Consider the following 18,606-nt stretch of genomic DNA (forward strand, 5'->3'; position numbering starts at 1 on the left):
AAGTTATCTCGTTGCTGGCAATATTTATTTTTAATTCTATTGTCATCTCTGAGCTGACCAAACAGCTGATCATGCTGGAACGCGCTGTTCCAAGACTGTGTGGAAGTAGCAATCAGAGGAAACACACAATCTACCAGAGCTACTCCATCAGCTATAGAAGATTCTGAAGGTGATTTGTCAAAAGGGGAAGGTTGCAGACCAGTGGAAGTGCGCTGAGGGACTTTGTATTCCCAAAGGGGAAAACTCGAATCAGTCTCCTTTCGAAAGGCAAAAAGGAAGGCATTTTTCAGCATTGTCTCCAGAAGACTGACCTAGTTTCTCACCGAAAAACAACTACATTTCTCAGTGCAGAAAGACAGGATTCCTGGAGTTGCTTGGAGCACACTGCTGCAGTCACACAGTTGTAGGCAGTACTAGTATGTGTCATGCAGGGCACCAAAAGATGTGGGTGCTATCTATGGATTTGATATTCTGAATAACTAAATTATTAACTCTAACCAAATTACCAATAGTTAGGTTGAAGGATTTTGGATTTCTATTGGCAGCATTCACAGTTATGTACACTTGTACTTAAACCAGCAGATACAAGGGAACCGAAGGAGCAGTGCAGGCATTTACCTTCCAAAGGAAAAGCACCATTTAAATCACACAAATAAAGTAATCTGTCAGCTACCTGTAGTACTTACACAGCTCATCAGAGAAGCTTATTAAAACAAAATTGGCCTTTATGCTCTATGGTTGGACATAGTCAAGCATTTGGGACAATACCACACAAACTAGTTGAGCTTGCACAATGCCATGCACCACATTCCCCACAAGATCAAGGACCTAATCTTGAATTATTATTAAAATTTTAGGTTGAGAACCACTTCTGGGTTAGAAAAATTTAGATTGGCATCAGCTTGGAAAGGAATAATAACAGGTTGTACCATCTGTCACAACAACATTGATTCCAGGGAGCAGGTAGATCCTACAGAGACTTGACAAATTCCTGTGATCCTTTAACTTTCAGTTTGGAGAAGAGGAATAAGTCATGGGCGAGACAAATCTAGTGAGTAGTATTGTTGTAGGGGAAAAAACTCTGCATTATCACGGCGCTGTGACTGGGCACATAGTGTATTGGAACAGATGCTTGCCTTTTGCCACCAGGCCACGTGTACCAAATGTTTACTTCAGATGCCTAAGGATTTTACAGTGGAACTCTGTGTTGACATACTGACCCTGAGAGAATATTTCCTGAATTCCTGAAAAAATTACAAATGCGCACCTATTGGTAGTCACGAAAACGTGTAACATGGGTCATGCTGCTAACTCATGAGTTACTACTTAGCTATATTGCACTCATGCAGCTGCGTCACGTGCCATACTTATGAAAAGGTATGAACAGTCTCAAAAGTTTTTGATCAGCCTTCATTAGTCCATTTTCTGTGCACTGCATGTTTTAGGACATGAAAATCATTTGAAAATTTTGAAAACTTGCAGTCATACCAACTACAATTTCATGACTCAATTGCCAGAGATTGAAGGAGCTCACTACGTCAGATTGGAAAAATTAACAACAAAATGGAAGTTAATCAGCTGAAAACAACTCACACAGCTGTGCTCGCATCTCTTCCACACTTGTTTCATTTTTTGGGGGGCATTTTTCTTTTTCTGGCAACGAATAATTATACCTTAATTTTGCCTCTTATTTTGCCCCATAAAAGCCAGCCAAGCCACTTTTTGTTTTGTTTTGTTTTTTTGGGGGGATATTTTTTCCCCAAATTCCTTCACTCTATATACGGACTATTTAAATTTATGCAGTTAACATACAAGTTCTTACCTGAAGGGAAAGGGGCAGTGTCCATCCTCCTCCCTGGCAGGTTCCACCTCATGATGGGGCAGAACACCAACATCATCACTCAGTTCCAAGTTGTCTGACATCATTATAATCAGCCTGCAAATTCAGTGAAGGCAGAACCACATTACATCACAACAATTACTCCATCGGTTAAAAAGCAGTAAATATATAGATGTGGTCAACATCCAGCGAGAAAACAAGTGAGCAATGAGAGAAGATTCAACTAGACCACCAGTGTTTTAAACAGATAGTAAACAAAGCAATTACAGGATAACGTACAGCAAAAATCTTGTACACAAAGGACTGAAGCTTCCTCAAGAAGCAGAGCCTAGTTCATCTCTTCCTGTATTGTATTTTAACCTGTTGTCAAGATGGACGTCAAGGTATTTCTTTTTATCTCTACTCTACTTTCCAAATCCTCTACAAGAATGGAAATATTGTTTAAAGTCATGTCACTTGTAAAAACTTCAAAAATCACAAATGATCATGATAATTACTGACAAGGAGGTTTCAGAGAATCTTTTGACGCCAATCTTGGGAACAAAATAGAAGTGAACAAAACACGGACTGGTACAAAAGTAGATCTTGTACATTTAGCAAATCTTTGGGGATGTCTGGAAGAAATGGGCAGGGTCTGTACCAACAGATATAGCTCCATATAAGCAACACAGGAATATAGAACACTTAATGCTTGATGTCCAGTCAGTGAGTTACATCACATCTATTATAGCACCACCATACACACGTGGACAAAATTGTTGGTACCCCTCAGTTAAAGAAGGAAAAACCCACAATTCTCACTGAAATCACTTGAAACTCACAAAAGTAACAATAAATAAAACTTTATTGAAAATTAAATAATCAAAATCACCCATCACTTTTGAATTGTTGATTCACATAATTATTTAAAAAAACAAACTAATGAAATAGGGCTGGACAAAAATGATGGTACCCATAACTTAATATTTTGTTGCACAACCTTTTGAGGCAATCACTGCAATTAAACGATTTCTGTATTTGTCAATGAGCGTTCTGCAGCTGTCAACAGGTATTTTGGCCCACTCCTCATGAGCAAACAGCTCCAGTTGTCTCAGGTTTGATGGGTGTCTTCTCCAAATGGCATGTTTCAGCTCCTTCCACATATGTTCAATGGGATTCAGATCTGGGCTCATAGAAGGCCACTTTAGAATAGTCCAACGCTTTTCTCTCAGCCATTCTTGGGTGTTTTTGGCTGTGTGTTTTGGATGGTTGTCCTGTTGGAAGACCCATGACCTGCGACTGAGACCAAGCTTTCTGACACTAGGCAGCACATTTCTCTCCAGAATGCCTTGATAGTCTTCAGATTTCATGGTACCTTGCACACTTTCAAGACACCCTGTGCCAGATGCAGCAAAGCAGCCCCAAAACATTACTGAGCCTCCTCCATGTTTCACCGTAGGGACAGTGTTCTTTTCTTCGTATGCTTGGTTTTTGAGTCTATGAACATAGAGTTGATGTGCCTTACCAAAAAGCTCCAGTTTGGTCTCATCTGTCCAAAGGACATTCTCCCAGAAGCTTTGTGGCTTGTCAACATGCATTTTTGCAAATTCCAGTCTGGCTTTTTTATGAGTTTTTTTCAGCAGTGGTGTCCTCCTTGGTCGTCTTCCATGAAGTCCACTTTGGCTCAAACAACGACGAATGGTGCGATCTGACACTGATGTACCTTGGCCTTGGAGTTCACCTTTAATTTCTTTGGAGGTTGCTCTGGGCTCTTTGGATACAATTCCAACGATCCGTCTCTTCAATTTGTCATCAATTTTCCTCTTGCGGCCACGTCCAGGGAGGTTGGCTACTGTCCCGTGGGTCTTGAACTTCTGAATAATAAGAGCCACTGTTGTCACAGGAACTTCAAGCTGTTTAGAGATGGTCTTATAGCCTTTACCTTTAAGATGTTTGTCTATAATTTTTTTTCGGATGTCCTGGGACAATTCTCTCCTTCGCTTTCTGTTGTCCATGTTCAGTGTGGTACACACCTTTTCACCAAACAGCAGGGTGACTACTTGTCTCCCTTTAAATAGGCAGACTGACTGATTATGAGTTTGGAAACACCTGTGATGTCAATTAAATGACACACCTGAGTTAATCATGTCACTCTGGTCAAATAGTTTTCAATCTTTTATAGAGGTACCATCATTTTTGTCCAGGCCTGTTTCATTAGTTTGTTTTTTTAAATAATTATGTTAATCAACAATTCAAAAGTAATGGCTGTTTTTGATTATTTAATTTTCAATAAATTTTTATTTATTGTTACTTTTGTGAGTTTCAAGTGATTTCAGTGAGAATTGTGGGTTTTTCCTTCTTTAACTGAGGGGTACCAACAATTTTGTCCACGTGTGTATGTCTGACATGGGTCTTTTTTTCTGAAGAAAACTTTGACGGCTGATGTATAATATTTATTCAAGGATCTGTTAGCTTTGATTTTTCCATCATTTTTAGTTGTAGTCACAGAGTACCGATAGTTTAGCCTAGCCGCGCTAGACCACCCACGGCAACGAATTTAATTCTCTGCCAGGGAGAGTCTAGTTACCCTCCATAAGGCTCGAGGTTGGATGCTCCTAAAACTAAGTGACGACAGAGGCGCGACGATTCTGACAGAAACAACCGGCGCACAATAAACAGTTATCTTTCGACTCGGCTTTGGCCACAGCCCTTAAAGATTTGAAGCTAAAATTCAACTTGAAAGATAAACAAAGGACGGCACTGAAGTGTTTCATTGAGAAGAAAGACGTATTTGGACTTATGCCGATGGGATATGGCAAATCCTTAATATACCAGTTGGCTCCACTGGTTGGGAAGCTAATGGGACTTAGCCACAATCCGGCGCTCTAGGAACTACGTCAGCCTATTCGTTGCGCTGATTGGTTGTATACCTACCCAGTTGCTGCAGAGTGATTTGAAAGACAACCTTTTAGCCCGCCTCCCTCCCTGAGCCTTCCTAGACCCTTATGTCTTAAGAGTTGGGTCTAGCGCGGCTAGGCTACCGATAGTTTTTAATGCTGTAAAACACTTTGTGGTGCAATTTCATTGTATGAAAAGTGCTATACATATAAAGTTTGATTGATTGATTGATTTATCTTGAATCTAGAATTGCACAACATTCCATATCCTGACTCTGGACCTAACTGTGCAGCTCCTTACTAAACATTGTGTTTTGTTTGTGCTGCTGGAGTGCAGAGAGCCAAACACACAGAAGGAAACAGAAAAACGCATACTGTGACTCAAATATTTTATAATTTGTTCTTTGTTATGTTTATAGGTCTATTTGTGTTTGTAATTTGCATGTGCATTTGTTCTTGCTGGTGCGTCTTGGTCAGGTCATGTCTGCAAATGAGAACTGGTCCCCAAACATTTTCATCTGGTAAAATAAAGGTTGAAAAAAAATTCAAAGCTAAAACAGCAAAGCCAGGAGATTGTGCATGTTCAGAACTGCTAGAGTGAGCAGAGGCAGAGTGCTACATGTTAACTACTGCAGCAAAGAAAACCACAAAGGCATTAGAGCAAAAACACAAAGTTGATGTAGTAAGTTGATGATTAGAAGTCATATACCTCTTTAGATAACAACAACAAAGTGAAAGAAGCTCTCAGACTGGGAATGAAATTCTGCAGCTGTTAAAATGAATGAATTTAGGTTGTAGACAGAAGTAAATTGGTATCATTACTGCAGTAGCATCAAACTCATACTCCTGTGTGGTCTATGCAAAATATGTATGTGTGTTTGTAAATTCTACTTTTTCAGTATCATGTGCTTCAAATGGGTAGTTTGGCATTTTGTCTGGGGACAAAGACAGAATGATGAATTCTGATAATTTCAATTGGGAGCTAACAGTAATCAGAGAAATAACGACACCTTCAGACAGCAACCCACACACTGAAAGTGACAAGTAAAAGTAAAACTTAAATCCCAGAGGAAATCAATCAGAGCAATCAGCGTGTAGGTTAAATCATAATTGCCATTTTCATACACCTGGATGGCATAGCTTTGTTTTCCAGGAATAAGCACAAGTGAAGGCTCTTTTGGAAAATCACAGACTCTATCTTGCAGGACTCTGATGCCCTCTGATACTACATAGAGCTTTGCACCGGTGATTAAGGCTCAGATCTTGTGCTCAAGTAAAACCAGCAGTATCAGTCAGTATCAGCGGTCATCTGGTAGAAACTAACATCCTGCATTCAGAATCATACTAAGGTACATCAGAATTAGTAATTAAATACTAGTGCATCTTAAAAATGTAAAAATTGTGAAGAAATTTTATTTTTTTCATGTTCCTTTTTTTAAATTTTGATGATTATGGCTTTCAGCTCATGGAAATCAGAATTAGCCCTTTACTGAACTCACCCAAAAGACACACGGTATTTACAAAGTTAGAAAATAATTTCCTTAAACTGAAAATGTATATTTTTAAGATACTGTATTTCTGATTATCACGAGTGTTACAAGGCAAAAGAATCAAATTTTTAAAATAAATAAATACAATTATAAAAATATTTCTCTTTACAGTGAATCCGGAATGTACAAAATTTCCACTTTCTAAAATAACTAATGGCAAATATTTAACATTTCTTAATGATGTTTATTTTTTGAGATGCACTAGTATCTGCAAACCAAAGTGTACAACAAAATCCACTCTTTTAATCATTTTCATTACGGAATTACAAAAGTGGTAAAGGAAGTAATGGGTGGAACTTAAGGCACAAGCAGAAAACCAACATAAAAAATATATACAGCATAACATACACACTTTGGGAATAGAATATTAAGCTTTGTCTAACTTTGTGAGACAGAAATATAGTGTCCATTTATTGTCAATTCAAATTTGTACAGAGAGTTATAGTTGCCACTGCTATGATAATTAGCTGTGTGCAGTGCTTTAAAAAAGGGGAGTGAAAGTTCTGAAGCTAGAGCAACTTACTCTTCATCATTGGTGGTAAACCTAGGGAGCAAGCCATTTATTGATCCAGTCTGGAAGAGCAAGGAAAACTCTTTGCAGTCTACTAACACCTCGATACTGGTCCTTCTACCAATGCAACTGTCACTCAGGATTCTTACTGCAGCGTGTAAGTAACAGCATGAAACAGTACTCCCACTACCATCACCATGCATATTAATTAAAGACATGGTACCTGGGAGAGATCTGCAGTCCTCCATCAGTCCATCAGTGCAGCAATCCAGCAGAGTGGCTCTGTCAGCAGCAGACCTGCTCCATCTGTGGGATCCTCCATACAAGCTGAGACAAGCTCACTTCATTTCACTGCTTCATGGAGAAAGTGACTTTCAAAATAAAATCTCTAACATGCTCAGACTGAACAAAAGACAGGCAGAGCCTCCTGGTGGCAAATGTTCTTATGACAGCATGGTGAAGACACTATCATGTGCTAATCCTGATAACAGTGGCCTTACCCTAACCAACCTTGCCAAAAAAAAAAGAAAGAAGCCTTCCCTCCACTACAGGACACGTACATCACTGGGGCCACAAAGAGAGCACACATTACCAAGGACCACACCCACCCACAGCACACACTGTTCACACTTCTGCTGTCTGGAAGGCGCTACATGAGTGTGAAAGCAAGAACCACCAGACTTAGAAACAGTTTCCACAGGCTATCAGGCCAGAAAATCACTGACCCACCTGCAATATATATAAACAGCGATATTTTGCACATATCTCCTGCCTTTGCACATGTCAACACCTGTTCACAGTGACAGTATTGTATCGTTTGCATGACAGTGCTGCACAAGATGCTAGTATTTGCACAAATGGTTAATCTATGTTTATCCTATTTTTATTCAATTTTATTTTATTTGTTTTTTCATTTGAATGAATTGAATTCGCAAAATAAGAATCTTGTCACTCAGGGAAACGACTTAGTTTCTGCTGTGTATATGACAATAAAGTTGTTGAATCTTGAAATCTCACTCTCCTTGCCACGCCCTTCACACAGAACAAATTGAAACAGCTTTGGCCTTCATTTTTATCACACGTGAAGTCATTCTGAAGCAGAAACCTGCTGCGGTGTTTATGATTTTTACACGCTATAAATGCTGCTTGTGAGCTCAAATGCACACTTTTACAAAATATGTTGTCTCCTCTAATTCCTTCAAACAAAATTAACAGAAACAGTATTGTTTTTTTTTTTCACCACACAGACAAAAAGAAAAAAAATGGCATGGCAGTATGAATAAACAGCATCCCCACGGTGCTGTGTGTAGTAAATGATCATACTTTGATTGCACTTTACTTCTGCATTAAGTAGCTTAAACATGATTAACAAAGTCTGATTTAAACATTAGATCTCACCACCCTGGAATGCCATAGCTTGGGTTCTTAGTGACCTTGTACTATAAAACACTCTGTATTACACATTCATTTCTTCCAATAAGTGAATGAAATCACAGCATCAAGCGCAGAGCCATTCAGTCTGCATATCATAAGAAACAACAGTCTAAAATGCATCAATTACCAGACCCCAGAGAAGTTAATAGGAGAGCCCTCAACCCTGATCCAGTGGAGCAAGGCATGTTTTGCCCTACAACCATGCTGCAATAACCACAAGCACAGGACAGAGCTCACTCACTGTGCTGACTGCTTTGGGTTCGAGAAATGCCACTCTATGAGAAGTTAAAGCAGACTGTGTGCGAGACAAGACAAAGCCTTAAAATAAATCTGCACCAGGAAATGTAATTAATCATTTCATAAATGACAAAACCAAGCATTTCAGTTATCCATTTGTACTATATTTATTGCCTTAATGTGGTTTAATTAAGACAAATGGTACATGGGTTAAAGGCCTAAAAACGAGTCAGTTGTTTGGTCAGGAAGTAAATGAACAAGATAAATAAAATGAAAAATAAATTAAGAAAATTACGCCTGACCACCTCAGGTCCCCAGCCAACACTGATGCCAGGGAGGATTTCTGATTGTTTGAGAATTTTTTATTATAAATTTAAATTTTAAACTGATTTCTCCACCACAAACAGAGAGAATATCAGATCACAGCTTTGTTTACATAGCTCTGTTCCAGAAACTACAGTACTATCCAGTCTTGGTGGCTTCTTAAACCCACACTACATGATGTCGTCATGAGTTTAATAAAACGGGAGGAACCTCCTGTCCTGCACTAAAGAATGTGAGAGGTTTCTCAGTTCTCTGGGATGGAATACTGTTTTGTATCCAAGGAGCCCCAGCAGTGGCTGACAGGCAGTCTGGGTATAAACCACCATGTCAAAGGATAACTTGACCCTCCAGTTCTCTGCATTCGCTGCAGAGTCCCGAACTGTGGTGAACTTCTGCCGGGATGACAGGTCACTGCTGCCACGGGTGTTGTTGATGATCCAATCTTCCACACTGTGATCCAGAACCAGACCGAGGAAGCTGTAGAGCTCCCTGGTCTTTTCAAGTGGAAACCTGGCCAAGTCTTCATACCTAATCAAATAAGACAGCATAAGGGAAACAACAAAAAAGAGAGAAGAAGCCACAACAACAAATATCATCATGCCCATAAGTTGCTTGCCAAGAAAATGCAAACACATCATTGTACATGCTAATTTAAAAAAAGAAGCAATTTTCTAAAAAAAAAAAAAAAAAAAAAAAGACAGCGTGCTAACAAGAAGATGGCTACTATGACTTTAAGAGTGCCTATCATACATAGTACCATAATTTCCGGCCTATTGAGTGCACCTGAATATAAGCCACACCCACTAAATTAAAAAGAAAAAAGTTTTGTATATATGTAAGCCACACCTGACTATAAGCCGCAGGTGTCCACGTCCACATGAGATATTTACACAGAAAGATTTTTTTAAACTTTTAAAGGGGCACCGAGGAAGATTTTTATGCTCGTAACAAAGTCTCATATTAATGTGGATAAATCTTCGTTATTTACACTTATTAATGCCCCATTTTCGATTCATGAATCATTTTGGTTTTGTAAATATTTGTATTTTATTAATTTTTTGTTGACTCATCTAGAATTTCCTGTGAGAGACGGAGCGATTTACAGCAAATACGGTGCGCTGACGGAGCGTAGCAGAGCGGAGCTAGTTGTTTTTAGCAGTAGCAGAGCGGAGAGTTGGTTGAGAAGACGGCACACATGGAGCGCAAAAGGAAGCGAACGGAGCAAAGTCTGCAAGCAAAAAGGTTGTCAGATCGACAACGAAGCAAAAGAAAAATTCATCTTGGACAGGCATTTCAGAGGTGGAGAGAATTCCGGGAGCAAAAAGGAATCAAAACAGATGCCGAGCTGGCTGTGCTTCTCCTAGACAGGTACGTAACTTTAGCTCTTTGTAAGTTTGATACAATTATTTTGTCTTTTGTGTGTGTTGCTTGCGATGTGTGGTTAGTAGACTATGGGATTAGTTTGACTGTGACTGGTTTAGTTGACTAACTTTGTGGCAAAAACACTGTGTGGGTATTGGCTAATGTAACGTTAGCTCGGAGCTACCGAACGTTAGCTTTGACAACTCGGTTTTACAACATTAGACCGCGGAGTCATTTACACACGTTATTGTTCAACAATGATTTCAACTCCGCCGGCTTTCCTGAGGCTCGCTCGCTCGTTTACAACGGTTTGCGACAGTGCGCACCGAGGCTCACGGGAAATGTAGGCAACACTACATTTCCACTAAAATCTTCCTCAGTGCCCCTTTAACTAAATAAATGTTTGCCTGGAAGACAGCAGTAACACGGGACTGAAACACATCTAGTCCGTTCTTCCCACTGCCGACTCCAACATCTCACCATTAGTTCATTGATGCCAAGCTAACGTGCAGCAGCTCTATTTCCTTCTTCGGCAGGCAGATCGATTGCCTTTAACTTAAAAGCTGCATCATATACATTTCTTTGTGTGTTTGCCATGATGAGTGTGTGTGCATGAAGCGCAAAATGACCAATCTGAAGAATTTAGTGTGTGTGCGCTTGATTTGATTGATTTAATTCGAACAGTTTCATTGGTCCACTGTGACCTGTTTGGTAATTTCATTCTGATGTGACGAGACTAAACATATTGTCAGCATGAAGCTCGCCGGTAAAAATCTATACATTAGCCGCATCGTTGTATAAGCTGCAGGGTTCAAAGCGTGCGAAAAAAGTAGCGGTTTATAGTCCAGAAAGTACGATAGTTACAAAAAAAAGGCAAACTGATTAGAATGGTTCATCAGAGAAGGGCTAAGGTTACCTACTGTAAACATAAACTGTATGTCCACAATTATCTTTGTTCTTCATACCTGAGCAGCATGTACCTCCCTTTGAGCCAAGCGGGTCTGGCCAGGCCTGTTGACACAGAGCGGAGGAAATCCTCACACACTGTATTGATCTGTCCTAGGTCCAGGTTGTGGGGTCGACGTCCAGTTGCTCTCCACAGACGCCACAGCCGGTAAGTATCTCGAAATGTCTCAATACGAGAAGCCAGGATGCCACGTGGATCTCGAACAAGTTGGACCACCTGTGAAAAGGGAATGCATTTATTACAACATCAGCCACAGCACAGATGTCTGAATGTCTCCCTTCACCAGAATGTCTTTAAAAGTCTCCAGGTAAGCTCCCAATATCAAGATAAAAGACATTATTATGAAGTTATGCAGTATGAAATCAATCAGACAGACCAACCCAATGAAATCATACCAGCCATAATGCACACAAGCTAAGTTCGATCTAATCAGAATTCAGTATGTTGCATCAATGTGTCTGCACATGTGTTGTCTCTGAGGAAATACAGTTATCATTATATGTCCAATCTATACCAATTTAAATTCATTGATTGGTCATCTAGCCCTCCACCACTCAGTCTACAATGCACTCATCTAGTGAAGAGATGTTAAGTGCTGCCTCGTGACACAGTGGTACAATACTAACCAGTCAATACAATAATCAGTCACTGATTAAAGCAGCTGCTCGCCACATCTGTCATCGCTGAATGTGCTGTTTGAACCACCAAACAAGCCTGTATTCACTGGTGGTGTTTTTCTGGAGTGAAAAGCAACACCATATTTTAGTGCTCTGACACAACATTTAAATAACCTTAAGTGAAAATGTGTAAGACAAAATGTATTCTCAAATGAACTGAGAAATGTCCATACAGAAAAATTACATAATCGAACTGATATTTGAACAGTAAAAATATTAGACGTGATCACTGTAAGATACCATATATATACCGGGCTTTGCAAAAGTTCTGTTACACGGTTTCATGATCTTTAGAGACGTTTACATGTCGGAGTGAAAAATTCCATTAAATAAACTGAAAGTTCTACCTCATAGGCAGGTGTTCTTAATACAATTTTTTTCTCCGGTGAAGTTGTATCAAGATGGAAGTCAAAAGAGTTGAGATATCTGCTCTCCTTTTGGGCTCCTTCCTGCTCTCCTAACAGCCCTGGTTTCCCTTGTCTCACCTGTCAAGTTGGACCACTAGACCTCTTCCTCACTAGGCCTGCCGCCATAAAGTCATGATTCCTGGCATTCCTCCATTCCACGGCGGCATATGTCTAGCTGCGCAGCCATCTCCGCCACTCGCCTTCACTGCCTGCCTCTCGTCCCCAGTTTCCCCCTTCTCTGCCCATTTGTTCAGCTAAGTTCCCCACTTGCATCCAAGCCTGTGCAGTGTAGATATTCTGGCTCTTAATTCTGTGATGTTTACTTTCCTGACTTGGTGTTACTGTGTTCGGATTTGTTCAGTGTTTCCAGCCAGTTACTTCTAAGTCTAGTCTATTGTTACTCCACTCTCCTAGGGAGCTCTGTCATTCCTGAGCTTCATCAATCCTGTTTCAGGTTAGAGTTCATTACTTCCTGTTGTAGTTATACTATTGTATATCATCACAGGCAGCTATGCTTGTAGTAAGCAGCCAAGAGAAACAAAAGACTATATTAAAGGACATCCAAGATGTCCCACTTCTCCAAGGAAAATGTGTGCTGGTTGTACAGCAGGAGCCCGTAACAAAGAGACAGATACATGGAAATTTAAGTGGCAGGTGGGAAAACCAGTCCCATGCGGTTGTAGCCTGGCCATACTCTGACCACCCAATGTATAAGGTTATAACCTGTGCGCAAAGATGGCTCAGAACGTTGCAACGGCTTATGCCCCTGCTGCCAAATCTCACAACTAAAAAATTCAAATTAAGTCACTAGTACTCACTTTCACCATTGCCTGACTCAAATTCAAATTGCAAGTCTCAAGTCAAAAGCTCTGACCTGGACAAATAAAGTACAGCACTTACTTGTTCTAATTTAGTATAACTCAAATAGTAATTAATAATTATCATTGTAATTATTTCTCTACCTTCAAGTTGAGTCTTGGGTCTTCGATCAGCGCTCTGAGATCAGTGATTTGTGGAATCCGGACCGTCTTAATAGCTGCATGGCGCTTTGCTCGACAGGCATCGGCAGCCAGTGACACATTAAGTGGCCCACATTTCCTCACACACTCCCCCTCATCCGCCAGCACCAGGCTCTGCTCCTTTGGGTCCAGAGAAGCCTCGCATACAGGAGGGGAGCACAGAGAGCGGCCTACAGACAGGACACGAACAAAAGAAGAAGCGGTGACAAAATAGCAATGCATTGCAAAAACAGCTGCACACCATGAAGAAATGAACAGAGTGCTGACACATGTCTCTTACTCGCTCCTCGTCTGAACAGCTTATCAGTAGAGTGATTGGCAGGACGGGGTTGTATATAACTTTCCAGGCTGTTAAGGTGACAGTGGTACAGTGACCTCAACAGGTCTCTGGCAGCTCCCAGCATCGCCCTCCTTTCAGCCAGGTTTCGACTCTGCGCCAGCCGAGGAAGCAGTGCCAATTGGACGTGGTACAAAGGTTCAAACAAGTAGAAGACCTGTGGTATAAGAAAAACGAAAATAACAGATAATATATAACCATTACAGTTTACTTCCACTCACAAAACTGCAAACAGAATTTTCATGGGGGAAATCAATAAAACCACAGAGCTTTCTGAAAATATACCCAATGTAATTCAGTGGTTATCACATTTTGCCCGCATTATAGTATGATCTGTGCATTGCTGCATTTTCAGAAAATAGATGCAAATCAGAAGCAAAATCCATTTTTCCTGGTGTCTGTCTAAAGCTTACATAAATAACCTATCATATGATCTTTCTGCCATTTAAAATAAGTTTCTAAATCTTCAGTTTTCATAAGTTTGAAAATTGATTCAGTGTCACAAATCAAACACTGACTAGGCCACATAAAAGTTATCACATTTTATCTATTGTAAAACTACATTCCACTTTGTGATTACACATTTTTATTGAATTATGTTGCTGTTGTCTATTCTACATATTTGTAAAATCAAGTTGAAAAATATGTGGTATTGTGAAATTTTAAGGTTTTACATTGAAGGCTGTCAGTGGAGACATTTTTTTTTATAATTGTGTGAGGGAGATTATCTGGAATTTGGTGATATCAGACCCATGATGGTGTATGACACTGTATGACTGGGAAAAATAAGAGCCATGGCCTATCAGATATACATGTCAGAAGAAGGGATATTAATTTGTCTGCAAAGTGGGTCCACAGGGTCTATGTATTAATAAGGTGTGGTGTTGATATCTGCTAATCCATGTAATCGAAAAATCGAAACAGCTTTGTGACATGTAAAAGTGATGATTACGTCACGGACTGGTCCTCCTGAACGGCTATCTTATGTCTTTGGCATGTGTTTGTAGATGAAACTGGAAGTCGGTGGGGTCAGATACACTGTTGTTTAGGAATTTAGTATTATTATAAGTTGTCTTTTCCACTTCTTTTTTTTTTTGCAGTTGTTCAACATTACATTTCAGTCTCCTGGCTTCGGTCGGTTTTTCATGAACCTCTTTGAATGGGTCGGTATTTCTTATAATGTTCGGCTCTGTAAGGGTTTGTATTAAAAACAAATTCTCCAGAGAGTGAGCAGTTCAGCCTCAAAGACGCTATTTTTGGAAAGTGGTAAAACAGGGTGTGTTCCAATATTCTTGGTGGTATATTATTTAATATGCCAGAAAACAATCTAGTATGTTTCAGCACACGGTGTGCCGAATGCAGTATGTCACAAATACTGTTGCATTTTGCAGTAAGCAAGCCAGCATGCTTTTGTGGCCACTCTGACACGCAATCCTCTGAGCAGTAATGTCACATAAGTCTCTCATGTGAACACAAACAAGCATTAGCTGCTGGGAGTGCACAGGCAGATGACATTAGAGATGCGATGGACAACTGAGGAGGACACGATAACATGACCAGGTTCCGAGTTGTATGCATACTGCATCCAGCAGTTAATACTTCTTGAGGATAGTTATAGTAAATGGTAAATGGTCCACACTCATAGCACATTTGAAACTTAGCAAGATTCTTTTTCACTCATAGTTACCTCCACCAAGGAGGTTATGTGACACCCGGCGTTTGTGTGTCTGTCTGTCTGTCTGTTAGCAAGATAACTCAAAAACGCCTGGGCAGAGTCACATGAAATTTTGAGAGGATGTAGACTATGGTAAGAGGAAGAGCTGATTTAATTTTGGTGGCAATCCGGAAAGGATCCTGGATTCTGGATCACTTTGAATTTTTTAGTATGTTGTCCAAAATATGACAAAAACATCACAGGTTAGTATGTCTCCAACAAATTGGAACAAGGTGTCCAGACAGCTCAACTGGTTAAGAAGGTGATTCGTAAACAGAAGTGTGTCAGAGACGCAGGTTTGATTCCAGCTTGCTGTGTTAACCAGTTGAGCTATCTGGACACCTTGCTCCAATTTGTTGGACGACATACTAACCTATGATGTTTCCAGATTGCCACCAAAATTAAATCAGCTCTTCCTCTTACCATAGTCTACATCCCCTCAAAATTTCATCTGAATCTGCCCAGGCATTTTTGAGTTATCTCGCTAATGGACGAACGGACGTACTGACGGACAGACACACACAAATGCCGGGTGTCACATAACCTCCTTGGCGGAGGTAATGAAATATGTCAGGACATATTAATTTGGTTTGCCAAAGTAAATAATCTTAATCCCTTCTGAAATATTGATTTAATACTTAAGTCCTTAGCTAGTTAAAGAAGAAAGCATGGTCAGAGTCAACCTTTTTTGCAATTGCATAGCTGTAATTTTAGATTACTGACAGATCATATGAAACCATACAAAATTCATACCTCTGGATGCTGGTTGAACAGCTGACCCACAAATGAGGATCCACTCCGTGTGGTGGCCAGAATGAGGATGTGGGTTCTCTTTTTGGTATCATAGGTGGGGAGGGGGAAAGAGCGGGAGGAGGAGTTGTGGGAGAAAATGTCGTCACAGCCAAAACCGTCAAGCGTCTGCTGGGTCACTCGTGCCAGATCTTTGGGGCTGCAGTTGACGGCGTGACCTGAGGGTGCCAAGCCCACAGAGCACAGCAGGCCCAAACGGCTGGTGGAGAAGGTGCGGATGGCAGTGTACTGGATGGCTATGGAGGCTAACGCTAGCAGCACCATGAACTTCCAGGAACACTGCATGATGGTTGGACAGATGCATCAGGAGGCCATATCACTGTCTGCCAAACATGGGGGGGGAAGACAAAGACACAAGGAGGATAGAAGGCAAAGATTTTAAGATTGTTGCATTTGTTTTCTCTGCTGTTTTGGTTTACTCTTTCTGTAGTCATGAACACATGCACTGCTTCTTCCTATCTGAATATCATTTGTTAAAAAAATAGGCCAACTGTTTAAGGAAATTAAGAATCTTTGGTTGTTTTCAGTCTGTATCTCAAATAGGTCAAGTCCAGTTTACTTTTGCCTTTGTAATACTCACTAAGTTACAATGTGATTTGAGGTAAAGACACTTTTACACTGGAAAAAATGCTCCTCTCAAAACAAGAAAAAAAACTTATTTCTAGCAACCTTAAGTTTGAAATAATTGAAAACAAATCTGCCAATAGAACAAGTGAAAATGGCTTGGTAAGATTTTTTCAAATAAGATGTGATATTTACAATATTGAGATTTTAAAATTAGCTGGGAAAATTTATTTTAAGCTATTTTTTTACCAGGACTGTCAAGCTTCGGTGTACTAACCCTCCTGCTGTCTTCATTTATGGCAACAAAAAATATTGTTGCCTTGTCTGAAAAAAATCCAAAAATTCAGCAAAAAATTCCCCAAATTTGCAAAAATTTGCAAGATCTTCAGGAAGAAATTTTCTAAAAACTTTCCCTTAAAAGTTTTATTTTTTTAAAAAAATCCCCAAATTTGTCAAGAAATAAAAAAATTTAAAAATTAAAAATTAAAATTGTAAATATTTTCAAGAAATGAATAAAAATCTTCCCAAAAAATCCTAAAAATATCTAAAGTGATTACATACATATATATATATATATATATATATATATATATATATATAGCAGTAAAACTTCTAATAATTTCTTTAAGAGCATTTGGAAATTTTTTTTCTGAATGTTCTTAAGGAAACATTTTTTAACATTTCTTTCTTTCCATCAAAAAATGTTCAAAAATTTCCCCCAAAATTTTGAAATGTGGAAGTTTTCACTGTGAAAGCATACTTTTGTTCCACATTTTCAAACTTTTAAACGGATCGATTTGACCTGCAGGACGACACGAGGGCCAAGACAAGATAAGTTCAAGATTGTTTGACTTAAAAAGATATCTAAGATGCCTTGTCTTAAAACAAGTCCCTCCATCTTGGTGAAATGTCACTTATTAAGTGAATTTATCTCAAATCAAGTGGGATGAGACATTTTGATTAAAAAGAAGACAAATAGACTTAGCAGGATTTTGAGTTTTTACAGTGTAAATGATTCTTTTTACATCATAATGTGCTCCATGTTTCATTGTGGTAATTTTTGAAACTACCAATATTAGTGTTTTGATATAATCAATCATTGCTCAATATGTAACATGACATACTGTAATATTTCTTTTTGTATTTTTGAGCCTAAATTATCATTTTCTAAATATGCCAGGCCGTATTTAGCATTTTTGTTTGTTAACGATATGTTACTTAGTAATAGCTACCTTGTCTTCCTAATTAATTAGATAAAGAGGGGGAAAAAACAGTGACAACAACGCAATGCAAGAGATAAGCCGGTGAGCTATTTTGGGGCTCGAATAGAGAGACTGTCTATCTGCCACCGTGCTGCTGTGGACCATCTACCGCTGCTGCATCCACATCCGCCATCCCCTCCACGTCCAGAGGCCCGCTTCCACCCCGAACACCAGGGCACCGCCGCTCCCGGAGCCTGACGGCGCGTTCCGTTACCTCTCAGCCGTGTGTCGCTGTCAGCACTGGGCGGGCTGGATGTGGCTCCGCCGCTGTTCCAAACACCGACCTGCGTCTGTCTGTGATGGGCAGCGGGAGGAGGACATGACGCAGCGGCCAGCCGACGAGTCAAATCCAAATATGACCTCAAGCAATGTTGCACCTCTCGGTGGTTCACATCCACATCAACAGGCTGCAGCCCGGTGCTGGACAGACGTGACGACGGTCTCCGTCCACCGCCCACCGCCCACATCCTCCCTCTCTACCGCTGCACCGAGCGCTCCCCCCTCCCCTCCCGTCTCTCTCTGTAGACCAGTTTGAAGTTTATTAATATTTTCCTTCTTATCGTCGGTGCTCATACTGTTGTGAGTTGGAATTAACAAGAAATATGAAACTTGGAGGTCATTACAGAGACCTAGGCATTCATTATTATTATTACTATTAGTAGTAGTACTAGTAGTTTATTGGGTTATTGGGTATATTGGGTTAGGGTGATGACTA

The 18,606-nt window shown here is 40.0% G+C and overlaps 2 protein-coding genes across 4 annotated transcripts in view; both read right to left on the reverse strand.

The window, feature by feature from the left end:
- LOC110968838 (GRAM domain-containing protein 2A-like) overlaps positions 1 to 7,164 on the reverse strand; it is a 32,716-nt gene extending 25,552 nt beyond the window's left edge. The window contains exons 1-2 of one of the 2 annotated variants that reach the window (XM_022218841.2): positions 7,001 to 7,164; positions 1,823 to 1,936 (exon numbers count right to left, since the gene is read on the reverse strand). In XM_022218841.2, coding sequence (XP_022074533.1) covers positions 1,823 to 1,926 — 104 coding nt within the window. In that variant the 5' untranslated portion in view covers positions 1,927 to 1,936; positions 7,001 to 7,164. The remainder of the gene's footprint in view (positions 1 to 1,822; positions 1,937 to 7,000) is intronic. The other variant, XM_022218840.2, reaches the window with a different exon arrangement.
- Positions 7,165 to 8,590: 1,426 nt separating this feature from the next.
- On the reverse strand, positions 8,591 to 18,387 carry LOC110968836 (carbohydrate sulfotransferase 1-like). 2 transcript variants are annotated; one of them, XM_022218837.2, is made up of 6 exons: positions 18,106 to 18,387; positions 16,009 to 16,388; positions 13,485 to 13,698; positions 13,148 to 13,374; positions 11,100 to 11,317; positions 8,591 to 9,300 (listed from the first exon to the last, which is right to left on the reverse strand). In XM_022218837.2, the coding sequence occupies exons 2-6, from the start codon at positions 16,348 to 16,350 to the stop codon at positions 8,964 to 8,966; spliced, it is 1,338 nt and encodes a 445-aa protein (XP_022074529.1). In that variant the 5' UTR covers positions 16,351 to 16,388; positions 18,106 to 18,387; the 3' UTR covers positions 8,591 to 8,963. The 2 variants fall into 2 exon arrangements, with proteins under 2 accessions (XP_022074529.1, XP_022074531.1); XM_022218839.2 differs by having other exon boundaries at positions 18,001 to 18,387.
- Positions 18,388 to 18,606: the final 219 nt, after the last annotated feature.

The sequence above is a fragment of the Acanthochromis polyacanthus genome, chromosome 8, assembly GCF_021347895.1.
Source record: "Acanthochromis polyacanthus isolate Apoly-LR-REF ecotype Palm Island chromosome 8, KAUST_Apoly_ChrSc, whole genome shotgun sequence".
In the NCBI taxonomy this organism is placed as follows: Eukaryota; Metazoa; Chordata; class Actinopteri; family Pomacentridae; genus Acanthochromis; species Acanthochromis polyacanthus.

What these genes read in the sequence shown, in the direction of transcription:
- LOC110968836 (XM_022218837.2), bottom strand. Translation starts at nt 16,350, where the DNA reads ATGCAGTGTTCCTGGAAGTTCATGGTGCTGCTAGCGTTAGCCTCCATA. An exon ending in TGTTCAACCAGCATCCAGAG is followed by an intron (nt 13,699 to 16,008) that starts GTATGAATTTTG and finishes CTTATACCACAG; the next exon opens with GTCTTCTACTTGTTTGAACC. An exon ending in ACCCAAGACTCAACTTGAAG is followed by an intron (nt 11,318 to 13,147) that starts GTAGAGAAATAA and finishes CCCTTTTCACAG; the next exon opens with GTGGTCCAACTTGTTCGAGA.